The sequence below is a fragment of the Moschus berezovskii genome, chromosome 20 (genome assembly GCF_049115385.1).
Source record: "Moschus berezovskii isolate FMDL1 chromosome 20, NW_MosBer_1.0, whole genome shotgun sequence".
Lineage (NCBI taxonomy): Eukaryota > Metazoa > Chordata > Mammalia > Artiodactyla > Moschidae > Moschus > Moschus berezovskii.
The window spans coordinates 57301838-57323917 of NC_142479.1; the positions used below are offsets into that span (position 1 = coordinate 57301838).

A 22080-nucleotide genomic window follows, 5' to 3' on the forward strand; every position below is an offset into this window, starting at 1 on the left:
TTCTGGTATAGAGCCAAGGTTGAGAGCCCACTGCCAGTGGGCTGTGGGGATGAAGCAGGGAGGGCCCGCACACAAAGGAGGTTCTATGGTGGAAGGATTACCGACAGCACCCAAGGGGGCCAAGGACTACCGAATCCTCTGCCACCTCCCTTCCCTCGGCTCCAACGTGCTGCGTGACATGAACAGACACAGAGAGAGGGGAAGGAACTGACACACCAGGGGGCACCTGCCACGTCTGTTTGCAACACACCCGTGTGCTGTGAGACTTAAAAAGTGAGGGCAGCCCTAGAAATTAGAATGAACTGAGATTTCAGAAGGTGTTGCTGGCCATACCCTGAGAGCAACAAGGGACAAGCCGCTACTCAGCAGGAATTTCTATAAGGGAACAAACCAAATCTGAAGATCATTCCTCCTCTTCTTCCAAATGCACCAGGCCTAAGGCAGAGTGGAGTGCTTGGCAGACCAGCCCGAAAGGTTTATGTCGCCTCCTAGTGGAAAGATTGAGTACAGTTCCCATTCACCACTTCCTGGAAAGTTTAAGTGAATTTGCTCAGTCTGACTCTTCGCGACCCCATGGACTGCAGCCTACCAAGCTCCGGCATCCATGGGATTTTCCAGACGAGAGGGCTGCCATTGCCTTCTCCTTCCAGGAGGTCCACTTCAAATTCTCCACCCCTACCCTCTTAATTAGGAAAACATTTCAGAGCAGAGAACCTGCCATGTAAGGTGCACCAAATGTGCTACAGGTCTTTACTCAGGCTGCCCCAGTCTCCTGCATCATGTCCCGAGCATGGGAGGCAGGCAGGCAGGCAGGCGCCATGGTTATGTGCTTGGGCTATGAAGTCAGAGGGACCGGTTCCTCCAGGACTCCTTGTGGGGCTTTGTGAAAGTCACTGAACCTCAGCCTCTTGATCTGCACAAAGGGAAGGACTCTCAACCTAACTGAAAAGGTTTGTGAAGATTACACAGGTAACCCAGAAACTAACCATGTCCAACTTACAATAAGGGCCACAGGGAAGCAAGCATTAGTCAAGGTCTAGGCCCTCCTCTGAGCAAATCTGACACCCTACCCCTCAACAGACTATAACAGGTCATGCTTCTCTCTTCGCTGTGCCTCCTGGGCCTCCAGGCCAAGTTAGGGATCCCTCAGAGCCTTCCTGTGGGGTTTCACAACTCGCATGACTGTCCCTTTCTTGGCACTGACATTCTTCTGATTTGTTCCTAGTTTTCACTTCTTTATTCACTTAGCTATTTTCTCTAAGTCTCCTCCAATCTTTCCTGGAATAAGACAGAAACAAATTAAGACTTTATTTTGGACCTGGTAAGTTTGCTCTTTACTCATATATGCTGAATTAGTTCAGCAAGTTTTCAAATGCTCTAGTCTTTAAGAGAAAAGCTTCTAAGACACACATAAGAATAACTTTAGAGATATAAAAATATTCTAATTCAGAAGGTCCAAGGTAGGCCAGAGTAATCTATAAATTTTAAAAAGTTCCCCAGCTACTGCTAAGGCAACCAACCCCAACCCTGGTCTTGGAACAGTGTTTCAGAATCTCTGGCTTGAGAGAAAAAGGGGGCCATCAGTTATAAAGATGAATGTCAAACTCCTTTACAAAATGTCATTTTCTAAATAAAATAAATGGCAACTTTATTCAGTTGATGTGTTTCAAAAACAAGGAGCGTAAAGCCAAGTTTGCAAGTCAAACCCATTTAAACTCATCAGGGTGAAGGTCTTAAGAAAAAACCCAGCAGTGAAGCCTTCTATAAAATCAAGACTCTCCTACTTACTTGGTCGTGGAGTTTGGCTTTTCATAAGATGATCACACCCGGAGTAAACACCCGCGGAATGAAAGTATTTCCAACTTTCTGGACAACCCACCTCTCTTAAACCACAACAGGAACACCAAAATTCTTCACAAGATCCCAGAGGCTGCTGCTGGAGCTTATGTTAAGAATTCACCCCATCTCCACTAGAGGGCGTTCCTTGCCCGCTCTGGGACCCTTCCCTGTACTCAGGACTGTGGAGACAGAGCACCCAGTTAGGTCCAAGTGTGTTTCTCCCAGATCACTGAAAGCCAAGCACAGGAGGACACGAGGTCTCAGCGTCCCAGGACCTTAAGACATACAGTGGCTGCTGTTCCTTACCCCGCCGGTGGTGAAGACCCACAAACTGTCTCCTCCATTTTTATTACAAAAAAGAACGGCACTGAAGGTACAGACCTTACTTTTGGTTCATCGAGGCCAACGATCACTTGTGAAGGCCAAGTGTGGAAATACACCGGTGTACACTGCAAACAGATGTCACATCAGCCACCAGAGGGCAGAGGGTGGGGGGAGTTTCTGGCTCCCCTGGGTTCAAGTCCAAACAGCTCAGCTGCTCTGTGCACATCTTCCAAAGTGCACTGTCTGGTGGGATCATCGAGTGCCCAGGCTCACGGCCCAGTCTGTGCAGTTTAAAGACCAATTTGGAGGACTGGTAAGAAGCCTGTGCTGGGTCCCTGGGACGACAGGGGTGCTGATGTGAGGGACATTTCAAACTTGGGCTACCCAAGTCAAAGGTAGGTCAGAAGATGCACCCACCCCTCTGTCTACCCACCAGGCCAGTCTTCACTCTGGTAGGGCCCTCAACCTTCTACGAAGGGATCAGAGTCCCCTTTCCTCGGAAACCGAGGACCCCTGTTTAGCCCAGACGAGCAGGAGCAATGGAGATCCAACCAAAAGTGTGAAATCAGTACCTGGAAAACTCATTTAAAAATCTGTGACAATTAAGAAACCTTTCCCCAGAAGGGACCTTTGCCACAGATGTACCTGAAAAGACAATGTTGCTATCGAGATAGGTGGAGGGTAAAACAGGGAGGTGGACAAGAACACAAAGAAAAGAGGAAAGGGAAAGGCGACAGAAGACGTCCAAACGACAAGCAACGAAGACAGGACGTAGCTAGGGCAAGATGTTCAAAGGTGGGGTTAATACTGACCGGGTTCACAGTTCCTCTGGGAAATTCTGAGTGATATTTCTGTCTTGCCCTACTGGGCCTATGATAGATGAAAAAATATGCTAACCAGGTCTTTCTGGTACTTTCACTGATTACTCTCTTTGAACAGACTGGCTTTACAATAAATTTCTCAACATGTCGGGTATTGGTACAGCCTTAATCCAGGGTTGGCCAGAGAAGGAAAAAACATGCTGGTCCCTGAAAAGAGAGTCTTACAAGGACATACACACCAGGGGCATCCCTAGGGTGGCATCTGCCCTCACTGGCTGGACAGAATGGGGGCTTGACTGGCAGCTGCTAATATATTTCAAGAAAGGGAAAACAGTCTATTATTAATTAGAGATGCTAAAACTCGAGATGAGACTGTAAGAGACCAATCACTAGCCTCTGTTCACAGCTACTTTCTAAGGGGCAAAGGCCCAGGCTTCAGTCCTAAAAGTCAACTGTTTTCTTAACTGCTGAAAACAAATCGGTGACTAGGGTCTTCAGTTTCAAGACAGACCAGAGAGTAACAGCAGTGGCCTTACTTTAGAAAGGAGAAACACCCAGCAACCGTGATGTGGGAAACCTTACTTGCTGTCAGCAACAGCACCCATGCCTCTGCTTCCTCTAGGTGGCAGCTTCCAAGGTAAGGATGACAAGTATTAGCAGCCAGCCATCTGCAGATCATCTGGGGGCGGTAGGGCAGGGGGTGGGCACAGTGGCTAGTAGCAAGAGCATATGAATCCACCTACTATAGTGTGTGTAGAAAAAGAAGGCCCCTTTCCCCCTCCGGTTTGCTTCTGTTCCAGACTACCTACTAGGAGTCAGAAAGGCTGCAGGACGACAGAGCGTGGAGTCTTGTCTGCAAGCTTCAACAGCTTCCCAGGTGCGTATCAGCTACGAGGACAAAATCACCAAGGCCACTCTCTTCCTCCCCTTTTTCTCCTCCTTCCTCACCCTGGCTTCACTTCCTTCCCCCAATGAGAGCGCGCGTGAGCAAGAGAACTGGTACTTTCTTCATTTCCTAAGCACCGCGTGTCTTGGCAGCATGAGTTTTCCCTCCAAGATGTCACAAGAAACAAGAGGTCTGAAACTCCCACCAGGTCACAGGTCACAATTACTTCCGAGGGGTCTTCACAGTTAAGATGGCACACACATTTCAGAGGGCAGCCCCTGGGCCCCCCCTTTCACGCACACACACTCACGCACACTCTCACGCCCTGGGACCGGCGTTCAGCCGTGGGGCCTGGCTGGCTCAGGTCAGGTACTGCACCACGAGGAACATGACCACACAGGTGAGCAGCATCCCACCAATCATGAAGTACTTGTCCTGGAAGGCCCGCTTCTCGATGAGCCGCATCACTGTGTTGGACAGGCCGAGCATGTTGGCGATGTCAAGGATCTTCTTCTGGGTCCCCTGGGGCAGACAAGAGGAGAACGAAAAACCGTGATCAGCTCCTTGTGCCAAGGGTGGGTGAATGTCATCATGAGCTGCGATGGACCAACAGTCTCTCGGTCACGCCCAAAGTGAACAAGCAGCAGCAACCAGACATCGATCAGGCTCCTTCAATCAAGGTCGCAGAGCAAAGCAAGGGGGACAGGAAAGTCTTTTCCACAAACGTGCTGGAACAAATGGCTGGATAATGGGCATCTTGTGCACAGAGCATATACACACACATATACATAAATGTGGGCTTCCCTTGTAGCTCAGTTGGTAAAGACTCTGCCTGCAGTGCAGAAGACCTGGGTTCAATCCCTGGGTGGGGAAGATCCCCTGGAGAAGGAAATGGCAACCCACCCCAGTATCCTTGCCTGGAAAATCCCACGGAAGGTGGAGCCTGATGGGCTGCAGTCCATGGGGTTGCAAAGAGTCAGGCACAAATGAGAGACTAACACTTCACTTCATATGTATATGTCCATATGTATAATGCATAAGAACCTGTGTTAAAAAATGACCATTGCTTCGTATTATACACAAACATTTCATCATAAAGTTAAACATACAAGCTAAAACTATAAGCTTCTAGAAGAAAACAGAATATCCCCAAACTGGAAATCCAGGTGCATATCAACAAGAGGATGGATTAACAATGTGCGTTCTGTGCACGATGAGATATTGCTGCACAATAAAAAGGACCCGACGACACCATGCAATGACATGAAAGAGCCTGGAACGCTCCTGAGAGGAAGGAGGCACACACACAAGAGTAATGTGAACATCTACATTAAGTTCAATAACAGCAAAACTAATTTATGATTAAATAAGAAGAGTGGTTGCCAGGGCAGGGGGCAGGAGCAGACTAACCTGGAAAGGGCACAAGGGCTTTTTCAGGGGTGATGAAAACGATCTATGTCTTGACAGCAGGGAGAGTTACAAAGGTGTATGTAGGCATTTGTCAAAACTCCATGACCTGTACAAGTTAAGATCCGTACACCTCACTGTATGCACATCATACCTCCATAAAGAAGTTCTAAATTAGAATATTTTATATTTAAGAAGAAAAAATGGGCTTCCCTGATGGCTCAGATGGTAAAGAATTGGCCTGCAATACGGGAGACCTGGGTTCGATCCTGGGGCCGGGAAGATGCTCTGGAGAAGGGAATGGCAACCCACTCCAGTATTCTTGTCCATGGACAGAGAAGCCTGGTGAACCACAGTCCATGGGGTTGCAAAGAGTTGGACACGACTAGCGACTAACACTGTCACTTTTCATATTAAAAAATAAAAGGCAACATCATAGAAACTTTTTCTCTGCTCCCTGGCTCTAAAATGCTTGCTATCAGTCTGTGCACGCTGTAGAATAGACCCTCAGGAATTTTGCTGAGCAGAGCCTATGTCCATGTTCATGAGAGGGTCTGAAGCAGGCAAGACGGAACCAGAGAAACACAGCAGCCAGACACCAGCACGATGACCTAAAACCCCATATATAAATGTCACCGCCCACCACCCAAAACAAAAGGGTATTTTATTCCTAAACCAACAGTCCATACCACCCAGGCCGCCCTTTCTCCCTGCTTTCTAATTTTCATTTTTAAGCATATTCAATTTTATACGAAGTAATAGGTGAATGCTGGGTGGACCTCAACTCCCTTACACGTCACCCACTGTATTTGTATGGAGGCACCTAACCTAAGGTCTCGTATCTACTTTCTAAGTGAACACAGTAACAGGCAACTGAGAGAAGAGTCTCTCAGGTCAAACTGCATCTCTGCCAGAGGAGAGCAGAGGCGTTTTCACCACAACAGCGATGATCAGCACTGGATTCTCACTCAAGACTCTGCTTAGCTATGAAAGAGGAGATGATTCCATCACTCTATGAAATTCAAATATCAACTTCGAAAATCACTGGCAAGTTAACATACATCTCAAAAACACTACTCATTTTCTACCACAAATTACCCCAAATCAAGGCCCGGCTCCTTCATGCTTCCTATGTTCTTTTCAAATGGTTTAGGCAGAAGCTTGCCTGACAGAAGTGGGGCAGGTAGAAGGAATCAGTACAGGAGATGTGCAGAGAAAACAGATCAGAAACCTCGCACTCCAAGCCCTGACTGCCCACCCACCAGGCTTCCCAGCGCTTTATCTCTGGGGACAGTGTTAGGGCAGAAGTTGTTTGGGCTCTTCAGTGACACCAGACTTCAGTAGGAAGCTTTAACAATAAGCTCTGAGCCCTACCAGGTCAACGTTGAGTATTGAGGCTATGAGTCTCATCCTAAAATGAGTTTGACTGTTTTTCTGAGATACGGGAAGGAAGCCAGCAGCTTTCTAAAGCAAGGGAGGATTAACCCTCATGTATTAGCTTAGACTGGGGTTCCCTGATGGTGCAGTGGATAAAGAATCCGCCTGCAATACAGGAGACAGAGGAGATGGGGGTTCAATTCCTGGGTTGGGAAGATCCCCTAGAGGAGGAAATAACAACCCACTCCGGTATTCTTGCCTGAAAAAAAACTGTGGACAGAGGAGACTGGTGGGCTACAGTTCATGGCGTCACAAAGAGTCAGACACGACTGAGCAACTAAACACACACACACATCAGTTTAGATGACTGCATGTGGCTGTCCTGAAAGGGGGTGCCCATGGAGCTGTCAGAGACCATGCTTCCAGACTGTCTGAAGCACCATGGCCATCAGCAAGATAAGTGTCACTCGAGGTCTGCCTGACCTCCTCCCAGGTAAAGGTGGTAGGCGATGCTCAGAAACATACTGAAGTCCTGCAGAGCTGACAGGCTCGACTTGGTCCAACAAAAACTAAGATAAAGCTCACACTTCCGAGTGACTGCTTCTCACAGCTCAGGGGCTGGGAGGGCTCCATGCACAAGGGACCACACCCTGATAACAGGCACAGTTCACACCCCATTATCCACCAGGGTTGATACAGGAAAAGGGCTGAGGCTGAAACATCATGACTGACATCAGAGGCTGTGTAATGTTTCTGTAAACCACTCCCTAGGGGTCTGAGCTTCAGCCAATGGGGCAGGGTTTCTAGGAATACCTGTTACTAAAGAGAGAATGAAGCAGAGTCACTGGGGGTCACTAGCCTGTGCTCTAAAAGCCACTGCCAATCAACCCGGGGAGCCCTAAGACCCTCCCCTGGGGGGCTTAAGCTGCTGCACGAGAGGTCTCGGCTCTAAGACTGCCCACCACAGGGGTCGCACGGAAAACACCCAAGAGTGAGTGAGACACCAAGTAAAGTCGTGTCTTCCTCCTTCCGAAAGCAAATTCTACCACAGCATTTCTTGGCCCATTACTGCTTCCTCTCACAGCAGCAGTCACTTTCTGTTCAGTCCAGGAAATGGAACAACACCTGGATACTGAGAGATGCCACATTATGGTTCACTGTAAACACAATAAATACCTACTGGCAAAGGGAATCGGCTACTTTGGGACTCGTAATAATCCACTTGCAGCAAAAAGGATCCCAAACTCAAAGGCTCTGTCTCACCATCACAGCATCACAGTTCGGGGCTACGTGACCAAAAGGTAAATGCAGGTCCCACACTGCTGACTAAAGTCAAAACACAAGGCCTTCTCCCTGTCCCCCCAAAAGGGCCCCCACCTTCAAGGTCACTCTCTGGGCCCTCAGTCCCTCCAGAATACTGTGCCCGCCTCCAATGAGGTCATCCATGCCGTGGTGAATTTTCTGGAGGGATGAGTTAAACTGCAGTGATTCATCCATTGGTATGGTGGTGTCAGAGTCCTGTGAAAGAAATGCAGGCACTTGATTAACTTTGCTGCTGTTCAGCTCCTGGTGTCCCCACCTCAACTGACCACTCTGCCTCTTGGTCAAGGTCAAGCCGGAAGAACTGCCAGAGGAAACGGTTCAAGAATCAAAAGAACCTGACAGAGACTAAAAAGCAAAGTGGAGATCTGGGGCGGCCTCTGTTCACTCTGAGAAAGTACAATTCTCAGACTTCTCAGTCTCCAAATGGGTTCCACACAAGTCTGTTCATCCCTGTCTCCTCCGCATCATTCCCCCAACTCGGGAAAAATTTATTTATTTTACTTTTTGATGTGGACCATTTTTAAAGTCTTTTATTGAATTTGTTGCAATATTGTTTCTGTTTCAGGCTTTGGTTTTTTGGCCGCGGGGCATGCGGGATCTGAGCTCCCCGATGTGGGATTGAACTCACTCCGGATGCACTGGAAAGCGAAGTCCTAACCACTGGACTCCCAGGCAAGTCCTGGAAATACTATTCTTCCTAGGCTTCTCCTAAAGGTTGTCTCTAACTCTTTACTAACCTAACTCCTTCCAAATGTTCCTTTACCTGGCTTCCCCTTGGTGCAGTGGGGAAGGTTTGCTTTTGTCCTTTGGCTATTTTATCTGTAGCTTATTCCTCCCTCCGATTAGACAGACTGACTACAGAGAGCAGAGACTGGTTTCTACAAAGGCCCAGCAGTGTTCACAGTGGGACTATCCACCTCAGCAGGGAAGAAAAGTCTGTAAAAAAATGAAGGGAGGAAAGAACTAATACTGATCAATGCTTTCCACTTTGCAAACTCTTCGTTCTAAGCTCGCTTAGGGCCCACTCTAAGCTTATGCTGTAGTTATGGTATTATCCTCATTTCAGATGAAGAAACAGAAGCCCAGAGAGGTGGAATGACTTGTGTAAGACTCCGGCAGTGAGACGTCCAGAGGGGAACAAATCCCCGGGTTGGATAACTGTCCTGTGGGGAGAAACATCAAAGCCAATCCCAGCGCTCCACTTTCACCCTCCAAATGGGAAGGACACAGACGCATGGCATGGCCAGCCACTGCCCTGTCCTCCTTCTAGGTCCCCAACCAGTACAAACCCTTCTGCCAAGCAGTACCCCTCTTACCACTTTCTGTCATCATGAAGAAGCTAAACCACCTTTTCTTCGCTGCTCAAGTTCACAATCTTTTTTCAGGTATATATTTTCAATCTCCCCGCTGCTAACATGGGAGTTTCTCAGGGGTAGGAGTCAAGGTTTTTAAACACACTTTACTTTCAGCACCTTAAATAGCATCCGGCACAACCTGATGCTTGGTCGGTGAAGACCCCAGTGTTCGGGTACAGCTGATGGGCTGTTATTTCTCAGAAAAATGTACTATAGCTCATGATCATAAAAAGACCAGGAAGAAGTTCATTGAGCTAGATAATTTTTATTAAGGGCCCACTATATGCACAGCATCACGCTAGGCTGTTAAGACGTAAAATAATTCGGAGCCATCATCCCTGGCCTAAAAAAGCCCTAAAACCAATGCCACAGCTATCAAAAGCCCACACAACACCTTAAGTGTGTCATATAGTGCCCTACTCTTTTGAAAAGAGGCTCTGCTTACCGACCACCACATGTTCATTGACCTTTTGAATTGTTAATCGTTACTACTTCAACTGCTTACATCAGAGAAACCAAACTATGCAGGCATATTCTGAAGCACCTGGGGAAATTTACTGCACGTGTGGACACAGCAAAAACCCTGTTCCACATCTGCAAAGTGGGAACTGACCTGAATTCTGAGGATGGGCTTAGAAAGTGTAAGCACACTTTAGAAAATGAACCTCTGCAAAAGAAGAAAAAACCAACCAAACAAAAAGCCCCCAAGACCCACCTTATTTGGTGGAATACATTATGCAGGACACAGGAAAAGTCAGTAATGCTCTACAGCCATGTGTGAGAAATGATCCCATTGAGACCAAAGGACAGGGACATGGGTATCCTAGGAAATCAAACATGCAAACCAACAGGCAACTTTCAAACAGGCTCAAGTCAAGTAGTCCCTCTAAAACGAAATACCTGTTAATAAATCCCTCCTAACTGCCGCTCAGACTAGGGGCAAAAGCATTTTAACGCATTAAACACTGGAACTACACACACATACACTAGCAAGGGGCAAAAATATTTTCACACACACAACACTGGAATTGCACGCATGCACACATGCAAAAACATTTTAACACATCCAACACTGGAACTGCACACACACGCGTGCACACACACATACACGTGCACACACACACACAATTGCCTGAAGCCAGGTTTGAAACACTGCCCCCGCTACAAATAGTCTAAGTTCTAATTATCCTTCTTGATCTGATCAGAAAAATGTTTCCACCATGGTAAAGTCCACTTTTCTGCATTGACCAGTCAAACCAGGTAATTTTCACCTCTGCCTGTTCCCTCAATTTAACTACTTCCTCTGAGGGTTTTTGTGACAGAAAAAAGAGATGCAAGTGGTGTTTAGGTCTAGTCTCTGTGGCAACGCAGAGTTAGCCATCCAGTTGCTCTCCTCCCATCCCATCAGTCTGCTTCAGAACCCCTAGAGGGCTCCTGTCAAGAGTGCTGAGCTCCAGCTCCGCCCAGCCGCCCAACCCCTGCCGACCCCGCCCAGGCGCCGGGCTTACGTTGGTGGTGAAGGTGCGAGACAGAAGCTCCTCTCGCTGTCTCTCCTGCTGCTCCCGTGCACACCGCCGGTGCTGGAAGTTTCGAAGAGCAGTCTGCAAGTGCTGGACATCGTACTTTAACTGGTCGACACGGCTGAAATTGACAGAGATTAAATTCCAGGAGCCCAGAGCAGCACAACCGGAGGTGGCTGGACTTTGTCTTCAGGGAAGAAGACAATTCCTTACCTCCCCCTGTACCCCTCCATGCTATCCACCCCCCCCACCCCAAATCTGATTTGATCAGTGATGTTGAAAGTGAAAAGGGAGCCTGTAGTTAGAGCAGGATGGTAGCAAATGAGATTCCAGCAGCTTTCCTTAACTATCTGCTGGTCTCTGATTCTGATGCATGACAGGGAACAGGTGACAGGAAGCAGGTTCAATGACCTCTTCCTGACCTTCCAGGGATTATATTGCTCTCCTGGAAGAAGCCCAAGGCATCTGTGGAGCAGAGCATCAATGAAGTTTCATAAACATTTTGGAAACAGAGGCTGGGGTGGAGGTGGTGAGAGTGGTTTCACTTTAATTTCATGGGGGTGTATCAAACATTAGATCATATTTCATTACAAATACACTGACTGGAGTGATTAAGAGCAAGATAATCAACCCAAGAATGAAATGGGAATCAGAAAACAGAGTGGAACTCCCTGGTGGCATTAGGTTTCAAGTGGCCATGGGTCTGGTCGGAAAAACTGTATTGGGGGCAAAATGTCAAAATGATACCAACAAGGAAAGGAGACACCAGGCTTCTGAGCTGCTAACCTCACCGGCTTTTTATTCTTTTTTTTAACTGAAGTAGAGGTGATGTACAATATTATGTAAGTTACAGGTATACAATAGGGTGATTCACAAGTTTTAAAGGTTATAATCCATTTATAGTTACTATAAATTACTGGCTATAGTCCCTGTGGTGTACAACACAGGCTTTTCATCCTGAGGGAGAATCACGCAAATAGAATTGTGGTCTTTATTGGACTTTATCTTTGCATAGTCTCGGTTTTTCAACGTGTAAATGGATTTTCAGAATATCTGATGACCTCTCTGGGAGCAAGGCCTGGCAGGGTCAGAGCACTCACAGTTTGGCATTCTGTCTTTTGTGGGGGGGCTCCTTGCTGGACAAAATCTCCAGACGCTCTAGTTGGCTGAATATCTGGTCTATGCTTGCTTGGATTTCATTTTCTACTACTGCACAAAAGAGAAAAAAGAATAATTACTGGAAAAGAGATAGTGAACTTAAATTAGAATGATAAATCAAACATGTCTTTTTTCTATATCCAATAAACTCAAAAATATGTATTGCAAAAGAAGAAAAATGCACTGATGAGAACAGAAAAAAATTCAAATTATACTAAGTGACTTTCTAAATGTTTTTATATATATACATATACATATATATATAGGTGTTAATGCCATAACAATGCTATTTAAAAAAAAAAACCTAAAGATAAATTTATAGAAAAAAATTTCCTGCCTCTGAAAATAAAATGAACATTCAAAGATTTGAAACATTTGAACATTCAAATAAATATTTTCAGCAAAATGCAGTATTTTCTGATATAGAATAAGGCTTCCTTTGAGATTATTCTCAGATATGGGTTATAAATATCTAGTAAAAAGACTGCCAAATGAACCCTCTACAGAAAATAATGAGGTTAAAAAAAAAAAGCGCACAGGCAAAGATTAGTACGTGAAACACAGAGAAGCATTCCCTTAAGAATAGGCAGGCCGATGCTGGAGTCACCAGAATAGACAAAATACCAACAGGGAAGGCCCAGGAAAGAATCCACAGAGGTAATAATATGATAAATACAGTCCTTTTCCTTAGCGCCTTTGCTAAACAGGCAAAATGGCCTCTTTTCCATTTCTAATCATGTATCAATGAGATTGCTGGAAAGCCAAACAAAGTCGATGGTCAGAAGCTAAACTGTGCACAGAAAAAGGCATCCAGACTGTCTCGTGTCCAATAAGGAAGTGATAGTAGAGACAGAATTGTCACCTTCTTAGGGGAGCCCAGAGCTAACAAACACAGCTCAGAACAAGGCAGGGCACAGGACTGAGAGAAGAGGTGCTTGGGAGCAGCAGAAAGCAGACTTGAGAAAGCAGGAGAATGGGCCCAGCACCAGCCAAGGAGTGAGAGGAGGAGGCAGTGTCAGTGGTGGGAGGGGGACCGCAGTGTCTGTGTGATGGACTCAGAAAAAGCACCTTTTCTTTTGGCCACGCCACGTCGGCATGTGGGATCTTAGTTCCCTGACCAGGGATCAAACCAGTAACCCCCTCCATTGGAAACATGGCGTCTTAACCAAGGGACCACCAGGGAAGTTTCAGGACATTTTCTCATAATAGAAAAGAAACTAAAACACAAATAGCAGCACTCTTCTCAAAAGAAATCATGGTGTGGGAACTGAACTAATTAATATTGCCCTTCGTTTCTGAATAATCCTCCTAGAAAGCTGCAGAATTCTCAGCTCAAGAAGAAACGCCCAGTTCCAGTTAAACATCTCTGAATCTTTATGGACCACATTCCTCTACGGACAGGGTAATTAGATTAAGACAGATGGAGGCAAGTACTCCCATTCCCATCGGGCCCTGTCAGGTTGAGTGGAGGGGTAATGGGGGATAAGACTTGTGGGATTCCAGAGGGCACGGTCAGGGAAACCAGTGACTTTGCCATAGGGTTTTTCTATCCACCCTCACAACAGAACTCATTCCACGCTGACTCCTTCAGCCCCTGAGGCAGAAACACAGTCAGGAAACCCAGCCCATTAGCAGCGTGTCATCAGAGACAGGACTCCGGTCTCTGTAGTTAATTACTCACAGTGCAGAGCCTGCTTGTCTGCCGTCTCCAGGCGTCCCATGTGAGACTGGATTTCATGGACATGCCTATCAAAGAGAGAGAGAGGAAATGAGTGAGACATGCATAATCAACAGTGCTTCAGTCAGGAAAGACAATTTTTCTAATGCCAACGTAGAACTGATCTAAATGGACAGTGTCGCTGAACTGTGAAATTCGTATGTGGCACTTCAGGTCACATGTTTTGGCACAGTTTTTAATATTTTAACGTTAAATATTAATAACAAGGCAGACAGGCGGCATGTAGTGAGCGCTCACTGCATCTGAGACGTTCTGTAAGGTCAAAAACCCTATGAGGAAAAGGACTATTATCACCCTCTTTTTGTAAATAAGACAACTGAAGCCCAGAAAGGTTATGTAACTTGTTCAAGGTCACACACCAAGTGATAAACCTTGATGCGGACACGGCCAATCCCACTCTCTGTTCTTTGACCCAATGTGCTGAGCACTGCTCTGTACTAGAGAGAGTCAAAGGGCAAGAGAGATAGAATTCTTGTCCTTGAGAAACAGTATAATTAGGAACATCAGGCCAGATAGACGCAAAAAGTCCCAAGAAGATTTAAGAGAACACTAACACGCACAAGTGTAAACAAAAAGAAAGCTCTGAGCAGCAGTGCTGTGCAAAGGCAGAGAAAACGGCAGACTGAGCTGGGGGCAGCTCTGTATCCACAATGTGATCTGGTAAAGGAAAATGTGGAGAAAATGACGTGCGAAAAGGCGTGTCACAGGGGTGACCAGCAGGCTGGCCTGCCTGAGAGTTGGGGTCAGAGAGAAGGGCAGGAGGTGGGTTAGTGGGAGGGAGCCATCAGAGGAAAGCCCAGAGAGACAGGGATCTCCTGTTTGGTAAACCTCTTTCCTTGGCAATAGGAGGCAATTTGGAAATGCAGCACTGTACCCGGGCCCTCTGGCCGGTCCTGACACCAGGCCCAGGGCACTTCCCTGGCTTCCCAGGACTTGGTCAAAGTTACCCTCTGAGCCCTTCCCAGCAGTCCTCTGTGACAAATCCTGGGGTTGTTTTCATCCTACCCCAACAACCTCCTCCTGGGGCTTCTGGTCTCTTCATAGAGAGTCACAGGAGGGGGCCTGTGAGCTCTTCTATCATCTCCAAGCCTGGAAGAAATGTCAGCAACCATCCTCCACCGTGAGCACCACAAACTGTGACCCCAAATTTACCAATGCAAGCCAGGAGCCTAAATTTGGTTTGAACTTGTCTCAAGTCTTTTCCAGGGTTTCCCTGCAGTCTCGAAACATGACCCATGGCTCCAGAAGCAAGGGAAGCCCCTCAGAGGTTCCTGGGCAAGACCCAAGGTCCTGACAGGCAACCAGAGATCACTCCTAGAGTCTGAGAGATGAGGTCGCTACTCCAGGAAGGTAAGTCCAGATGCTTTAGAATGGAGACACATGGAGACATGGAGGCAGATGCAGAACAACTTGAAGAAACTGATATCTGGATCAGGGAAATGATGAAAACAGCTAGAGAGCACTGAATGGTAGTGCTGATGGAAAAGAGAATGAGGACTTTCCTGACGGCCTGGATGTGGGCAGCGAGGCAAATTTCTAATGGAAGCGGGAAAGGAACGGACTACAATAAATGCTGATGGCTCCGTACGTTACCCATGTGAAAAAAAGACACCTTGTATAACACACAACGATAAACTCAAGGTGTGCATATTATGACTTCAGGTTAAATAAGGATTTCTTAAACAAGACAAAAACCAAAACTACCCCCAAGCCCCACAAATCAGAAAAGAAAAGACTGACAGATCTGACCACATTAAAAAACAAAAACAAAACCTTTTTACACCAAAGGCACGTTTGGAAAAAAAAAAAGGGGGGGAGAGACTGGAAGCCACCTGCAGCAGATAACAAAGGAATATGTTTGAATGTATAAGGAACTACTACAAACAGGAAAAGTCAAATAAAACAATTTTTAAAATAGGCAAAGGGCAACTGAGAGAAAAGGAAATCCAAATGGACAAAAAATATATGAAGTAACACTCTTCTAGTAATCAGGAAAATGCATATTGAGAGTATAACATCACATTTCTCCCGAGTGATTGACAAATATTTTAAACTTTAGGATGAGGGACCCCTGGCAGGCATAACAATGGTACTCAATGGGTCCTGGGGAAGATTTCCAGGTTCTATCACAGGACTGCCTTTGGCTCTGTGTTCTGTTCTGGTAATTTTTTTTAAATCAACTTATGACTATGAAACCTGCACAAAATTCTGCGCTCCAGTGACTGGTTAGGATATTGAACCACAAGGCAAATACGAACCTTTTTCATTTAGACTGTGGTGTTGGAGAAGACTCTTGAGAGTCCCTTGGACTGCAAGGAGATCCAACCAGTCCATCCTAAAGGAAATCAGTCCTGGGTGTTCACTGGAAGGACTGATGTTGAAGCTGAAACTCCAATACTTTGGCCACCTGATGGGAAGAGATGACTCATTTGAAAAGACACTGATGCTGGGAAAGATTGAGGGCAGGAGAAGGACGACAGAGGATGAGATGGTTGGATGGCATCACCGACTCAATGGACATGAGTTTGGGTAAACTCCGGGAGTTGGAGATGGACAGGGAGGCCTGGCGTGCTGCGATTCATGGGGTCGCAAAGAGTCGGACACAACTCAGCGACTGAACTAAACTGAATACAATAAAATTTGTCGGGGATAAAAAGCGTTTTAAGATTTTTTAAAAAAGTCAAATGCACAACACAGAATAGCATTCAGGTTTGGGTCATTTGCTAAAGAAACCCTACCAAGTCAAGATTTCCCCCAATGGGAGATGAGGAAGATGACTGGAAAAGTTTAGAAGTCAAGTTGCAAAGAGGAACAGTCAAAAGAGCTAGTGATAATGATCCTCTGAGAAAAGAAAGGAAAAAACTAAATGAAAATGGGGCAGCTGGGGCTCTTCAAATATCTAGAGACTACGGGAAGAGGAGTGGGCTTGTTCTCTGTTACTGCTCCTTAAGGGAGTGTGTGCATGCGTGCTCAGTTGCTTTAGTCGTGTCTAACTCTCTGCGAGCCAATGGACTATAGCCTGCTATGCTTCCCTGTCTGTGAGATTTCCCAGGCAAGAATACTGGATGGGTTACCATGCCCTCCTCCAGGGGATCTCCCTGACCCAGGGATTGAACCCACGTCTCCTGCACTGCTGGATTCTTTACCACTGAGCCACCGGGGAAGCCCCCTTAAGGGAGCCCCAGAACCAAGGATACAAATTTCAAGATGACAGACGTCAGCTGAACTCAGGGGGAAAAAACGAGCACAAACTCTCAAAGAAGAGGGAAAAAAAGTGCTCTGGCATGTTTACACACAGAGTACATGAACTGTCTTGGGCTTTATAAAGGTCTTCCTGACCAAAGTGAATTGAAATGGAAGATCTTGCCAGTCACTTTCAATTCTTAAATTCCACGACAGAAGCAGGAGAGATGATGCCAATACCCAGGAAACCCTATAACCACTCATCAGCTGGTTTTTACTATTTTCTAAGTGAAGATGGATATTAAATTGCAGCGAAACATGACTTTTTCCAACCAATTTCTTTTTGCTTTACTTGAACTAGAAAAGATAAGAGCCAATAAAGTGATACCAATCTTCACATGCCAGGCCTGAGAAAATAAATGAAAACAACAGAGCAAGGAGGAATGGCACTGCGAGAACTACTATATGCAAAGTAGCAAATCTGTTTTACATGGAAATGGGAGTTCAGACAACACATTTGAAGCCAGTAAGGAACAGCTGATATACAAATCTGACATGGGAATGTGGACACTAGAAATCAGAAGTCCTAGCCCTGACTAGTGTGGGGTTCATGGTGGGAGTGGGTGAAAACATAACCAAGCAGAGACCCAGTAGCAAATAAACAAGTGTCAATGTTGCTAAGGCCACATCTCCTGTATTGCAAGGCAGACTCTAAACCACTGGACTACCAGGGAGGTCCTAGGAATAATTTTAAAACAGAATTGCTTTTTAAAAGTCAATGGAGGGACTTTCCTGGTAGTCAAGTGGCTAAGAAGCCGCGCTCCCCAATGCAGAAGGCCAGAGTTCAATCCCTGGACAGGGAAATAGATCCCACACGCCGCAACTAAGCGTTCATAAGCCACAACTAAGAGTTTACACGCGGCAACGAAGACCGAAGAGCCACGTGCCACAACTAAGACCCGGCACAACCAAATTAAAAAAAATTTTTTTAAGTCCATGGAACTACCCGACCCCATCATATACACCCACTTTGCACACACACTGCTTCTGCCTAACTTGAGGGTTTTAGAGTTAAAAGATCTGAGCTGAAGTTAAAGTTCCACTATGCAGTAGCTGAGGGGCACTGAACAAGTTCATTTAATTCCTTGGTGCCTTACTGTCCTCAACTCTCAAATGGGGCACTGATAATCATAACTAAGGGGTCACAGACCCAAAGGCAATACGAAACTGCTGCGGAAACCCACACAGCACCACAGGGAAGTCTGTTGTTTTTACTTTGCTTGCTTCATTTAAAAGTAGCAGAACCATCTGCGCACTTTCACCTCACCCACTTTGCCTTCACTATATTTAGCCTCTCATCAGAAGGCAAAATCAAAAGAAAAAAAAAGGAAAAACTGGTCTTGAGATAAGGTAACAGTCTTTAAACCTAGCTGTTCATCAAAATCACCTGAAGAGCTTGTTAAAAATAGAGCTTCTTGTGCTCCAAACCTATTGAATCAGAATCTCTAGTGATAATAAGGTCCAGGGCACTGAATGATCCTGGACAAATATGGGCACCTTTACAAGCACTGGGATCTCAAAAATAGAAGCCTGGCTATTAGCTCCTCTATAAAGTTCACCTTAACACAGTACTATTTAAGTGTAAAATGTTTAACCTGCTTTTCATCTGTTTTTTTACCCCAATGTTCAGGCATTTTCAACATATGCAACTTTAAAATACTGCTGTAATTCCAATGTACTTTCAGAGACACAGCAAGAGATAACCACAAACTGGGTTCAAAGTTCCAGTAAAATTAATACGCGCAGTTACTGCTGTATCAGTTCAAGCGCAATCATTAATTTCTGCAACTCCAAAAGTTAACTGCAAATACAGACAGGATTCTGTTTCCTTTTTAAGACACTCAATCACCAGTGTTATGGAACTGAAAGGAGACTTACAGTTTAACCAACCCCAAACTTATTTTATAGGTGAGGAAAACAAGATGATGAGGTCTAGAACCAGAATCCTCAGTCCTGTTTCAGTCCTTGAGGGGAAAGGAGGCAGATCAGAACATACTGCACCAATAATAATAATGATGATGATGAATATACTGCAGCACAAAACAAAGTCAATTTCCAGAGGGCAGGGCTGTACCGTCTGCACTGGAAACAGTGCCTAACACATAGCAGGTGCTCAATCAATATTCACTGAGTAAATGAATGACTACATAGTAGAAGGCCTAGCAGTGGCAGGTCAAATCTTGTCCCTTGTCTGTTTTTGTAAATGAAGTTGTACTGGAATACAATCACATCCATTTGTTTACACATTGTCTAAAGGCTGCTTGTGCACTAATAACAGCAGAGCTAAGCAGCTGCCACAGAGACCATATGGCCTGTAAGACCTAAAATATTTACTATCTGGCTCTTGACAGGAAAAGTTGGTGCGCTCTGCTCTAGAGTTTAAGGGTCTACAGAGCTTGAGGGTAGGTCGTTGGAGGCCTGCATAGGGAAGGATTTCATCTATGCTCCACAAATCTTGTTTGGGACACCATTTAGAATTCCTCCTCTAACTTTACATATAATTGAGCTTCCGAGTTTACTCTGTGATCGGCTACCTACTGCACCAGTAACAGGTAGCATGAGACTCTGTGAACAAAATTATTCTTAAAAATAAACTGGGTTGCAACCTCCTTAGGACTATTCTTTAACCAAATTAGCTAACCAGATGAGACTGTACACGAGAACAATTTCAAAGCACTACTCAGTCCACTGAGCCTGGTTATTGTAAAAGATCTGCCCTTTCTTACTAACACGGGCATAATTTCCTGCTTCATTTCTTTTCCAGTTGACTCACAGATCCAGTTTTTAAAGTCCCTTGTCTGTTTTTGTCTTTTATCTGTCCTTCCTGTAATTTTTATATGAGAATAGGGCTCATATAATAGTGTAAGATCAATTCTGTCATTTCAATACTATTAGAAAGTAGGCTCTACATTTTCATCTGCCCAAACCAAATGCTGAATCAATAAAGTAAAAAGAAGTAGAAAATGAAACAGTAACTTAATGAAACATAAATGAAAATGAAACAAGAGGATCATCTCCCTCTTATTCTAGTGCTCTAAAGTATTTCTTTTATTGTGAATTCATTAAGAAAGGTGGGTTCCCATTTTCTTTCTTTCCCAGGACTTGGGGGTGTGATTTTAAGAATTTTCATCAGCACAAAACTACACTGTAAGTTGAAAGGTATCAGAATAGGACAGATATCAGTAGGTATATATTCCAAAAAAATCAGAATATACTGAGACAGACATTTGTACACCAGTGTTCTCAGCAGTGTTATTTACAATAGTCAAAAGGTGGAAACAACCCAAGTGCCCATCAGTAGAGGAATGGATAACAAAACAGTGTGTGTGTGTGTGTGTGTGTGACTCTGAAAAGAATATTATACAGCCATAAAAGGAACAATAGATACATGCTATGACACAGATAAACCTTGGAAACCTTATGCTAAGTGAAATAAGGCAGATACAAAAGTACAAATATGTCATTCTACTCATATGAGATATCTAGAATAGGAAAACTCAGAAACGGAAAGTAGAACAGGTTGCCAGGGACCTGGGGAGAATTGGGGAAGTACTGCTTAATGGGTACATGAGTTTCTGTTCGGGATAATGAAAAAGTTCAGGAAATAGATAATGATGGCTACACAACACTGTGAATGTACTTAAAGCCGCAGAACTGTACGCTAAGAAATGAGTATCACTTTAAATAGTAAACTACATGATACTGGTAACTTAATTAAAAATTAAATGGTTAGTTAGCTTTAAAAAGGTAAACTTCATGTTATTTACGTTTGACCATAATAAATGATAACTCCTAAAAAAATTTCCCCCCAAACAGGATAGGTATGATCTTATTTCCCTATTCAATTACATATTTTGGCAAGCTCCAAAAACGCAGGGAAGTATGAATAAGGAACACTACCAAGGAATTTTACGAGAAACTAAACCAAAATTCAACTTCCTTAAAGGTAACCTGGTACCAGATATTCTGAGCAATTTCTTTTATCAGAAAAATATGGTCTTTTAGTGTAAATCGATATCAGAATAAAATAGAAAATAAAAATCACACCGTAGCAGCAACAAGGTTTGGGCCAATCAAGAGTAAGGACTGATATCATTTAGGGGCTGTGAGTCATTAATTAAACGTTTTCTGACGACCTTAGCCCAGTGATGGATCCTTCTAAGTTGCTTAAGGAGATCCTGTTGGTAATGCTCATTTACCTCCCATGTCAGGGTGCCCTATGTTAGACCTTTTTTCGAACACCCTGGCTCTCCAACTAAAGAGTAGACGCATATGTGCTGGGGCCCTCAGTCCCCACCGGTTCTAGCATTCCGGACCACAGAGTTGGCTGGAGCTGAACAATGTGAGGCTTTCCCTTCACCTAGTCTACCCAACAACTAGTCACGGTCTCGGGGATTCCGGAAGGCATTCGGCCCAATGTCGCCGGGCACCAGGTCGGACCCTCCGGCCGCCGCAGACCTGGGCATCACGGCCAAAGACTGAGCCCTTCCGAGCTGGTCCCCACGGCAGCGCCCGGACGGAAGGACTAGGCCTCCATTCTGGCAGATGACCGAGGCCCCAGCCCAGGGGACTAGGGCTCGCCCAGCCTGGCTTCGTCCCAGCCCGTGCCCGACGCGTCCCTCACTTGTGCGTTTGCTGGTACAGCGGCTCCATGTTGCCGGCCCCGCCGGGTCCCGCTCCGGCTTCCACTGAACACGTCCTCACAGCCCCGCTTCCGACTTCCGGTTTCCGGTCGCAGGACCCTCCTCCCTGCCCACTAGGGCTGTCCCAACGCGCGCCAGCCTGGTGGCGCCTGCGAGAAAGGAGAAGGGGAATGAGTAAGGAGGCCTGAAGAAGGCTAAGTGTAATCAGAGGCTTTGCCTCAGATGAGGGACGAGGAAGCATAGGTTTTGGCAAGAGGCTGTCTGCAGCATCGAGTCAGGCATTGGGAAGGGCAGTCGCAGTGTATCGGCTTGGGGTCCTCAGTGCAAGGTTGGAGGTCAGCAGATCACAGCTTTTCTCTGGGGGAGACAGGCTGGGTGGGTTGCTGCTTGGCTTCGCGTTAAACTATTTAATTGTGGGTCTGGAGATTTCTCTCTTCGCTGGAGTC

At 45.6% G+C, this 22080-nt stretch overlaps 1 protein-coding gene across 6 annotated transcripts; it reads right to left on the reverse strand.

The window, feature by feature from the left end:
• Positions 1–2168: 2168 nt before the first annotated feature.
• On the reverse strand, positions 2169–21715 carry GOSR2 (golgi SNAP receptor complex member 2). 6 transcript variants are annotated; one of them, XM_055408102.2, is made up of 6 exons: positions 21616–21715; positions 13692–13756; positions 11953–12058; positions 10841–10973; positions 8032–8172; positions 2169–4392 (listed from the first exon to the last, which is right to left on the reverse strand). In XM_055408102.2, exons 1-6 carry the CDS (start codon positions 21642–21644, stop codon positions 4231–4233), a joined length of 636 nt encoding a protein of 211 aa, XP_055264077.1. In that variant the 5' UTR covers positions 21645–21715; the 3' UTR covers positions 2169–4230. The 6 variants fall into 6 exon arrangements, with proteins under 6 accessions (XP_055264077.1, XP_055264076.1, XP_055264079.1 ...); XM_055408101.2 differs by having other exon boundaries at positions 11953–12061; XM_055408104.2 differs by lacking the exon at positions 21616–21715 and adding an exon at positions 16007–16139.
• Between the last annotated feature and the right edge of the window lie 365 nt (positions 21716–22080).

Bases quoted from the DNA above. Each gene is read 5' to 3' on its own strand.
- GOSR2 (XM_055408101.2), bottom strand. From the start codon at position 21,644: ATGGAGCCGCTGTACCAGCAAACGCACAA. The intron at 12,062-13,691 runs GTGAGTAATTAA...TCTTTTGTGCAG, and splicing joins AGACAAGCAGGCTCTGCACT to TAGTAGAAAATGAAATCCAA. The intron at 10,974-11,952 runs GTGAGTGCTCTG...TGTCAATTTCAG, and splicing joins AAAAGACAGAATGCCAAACT to CCGTGTCGACCAGTTAAAGT.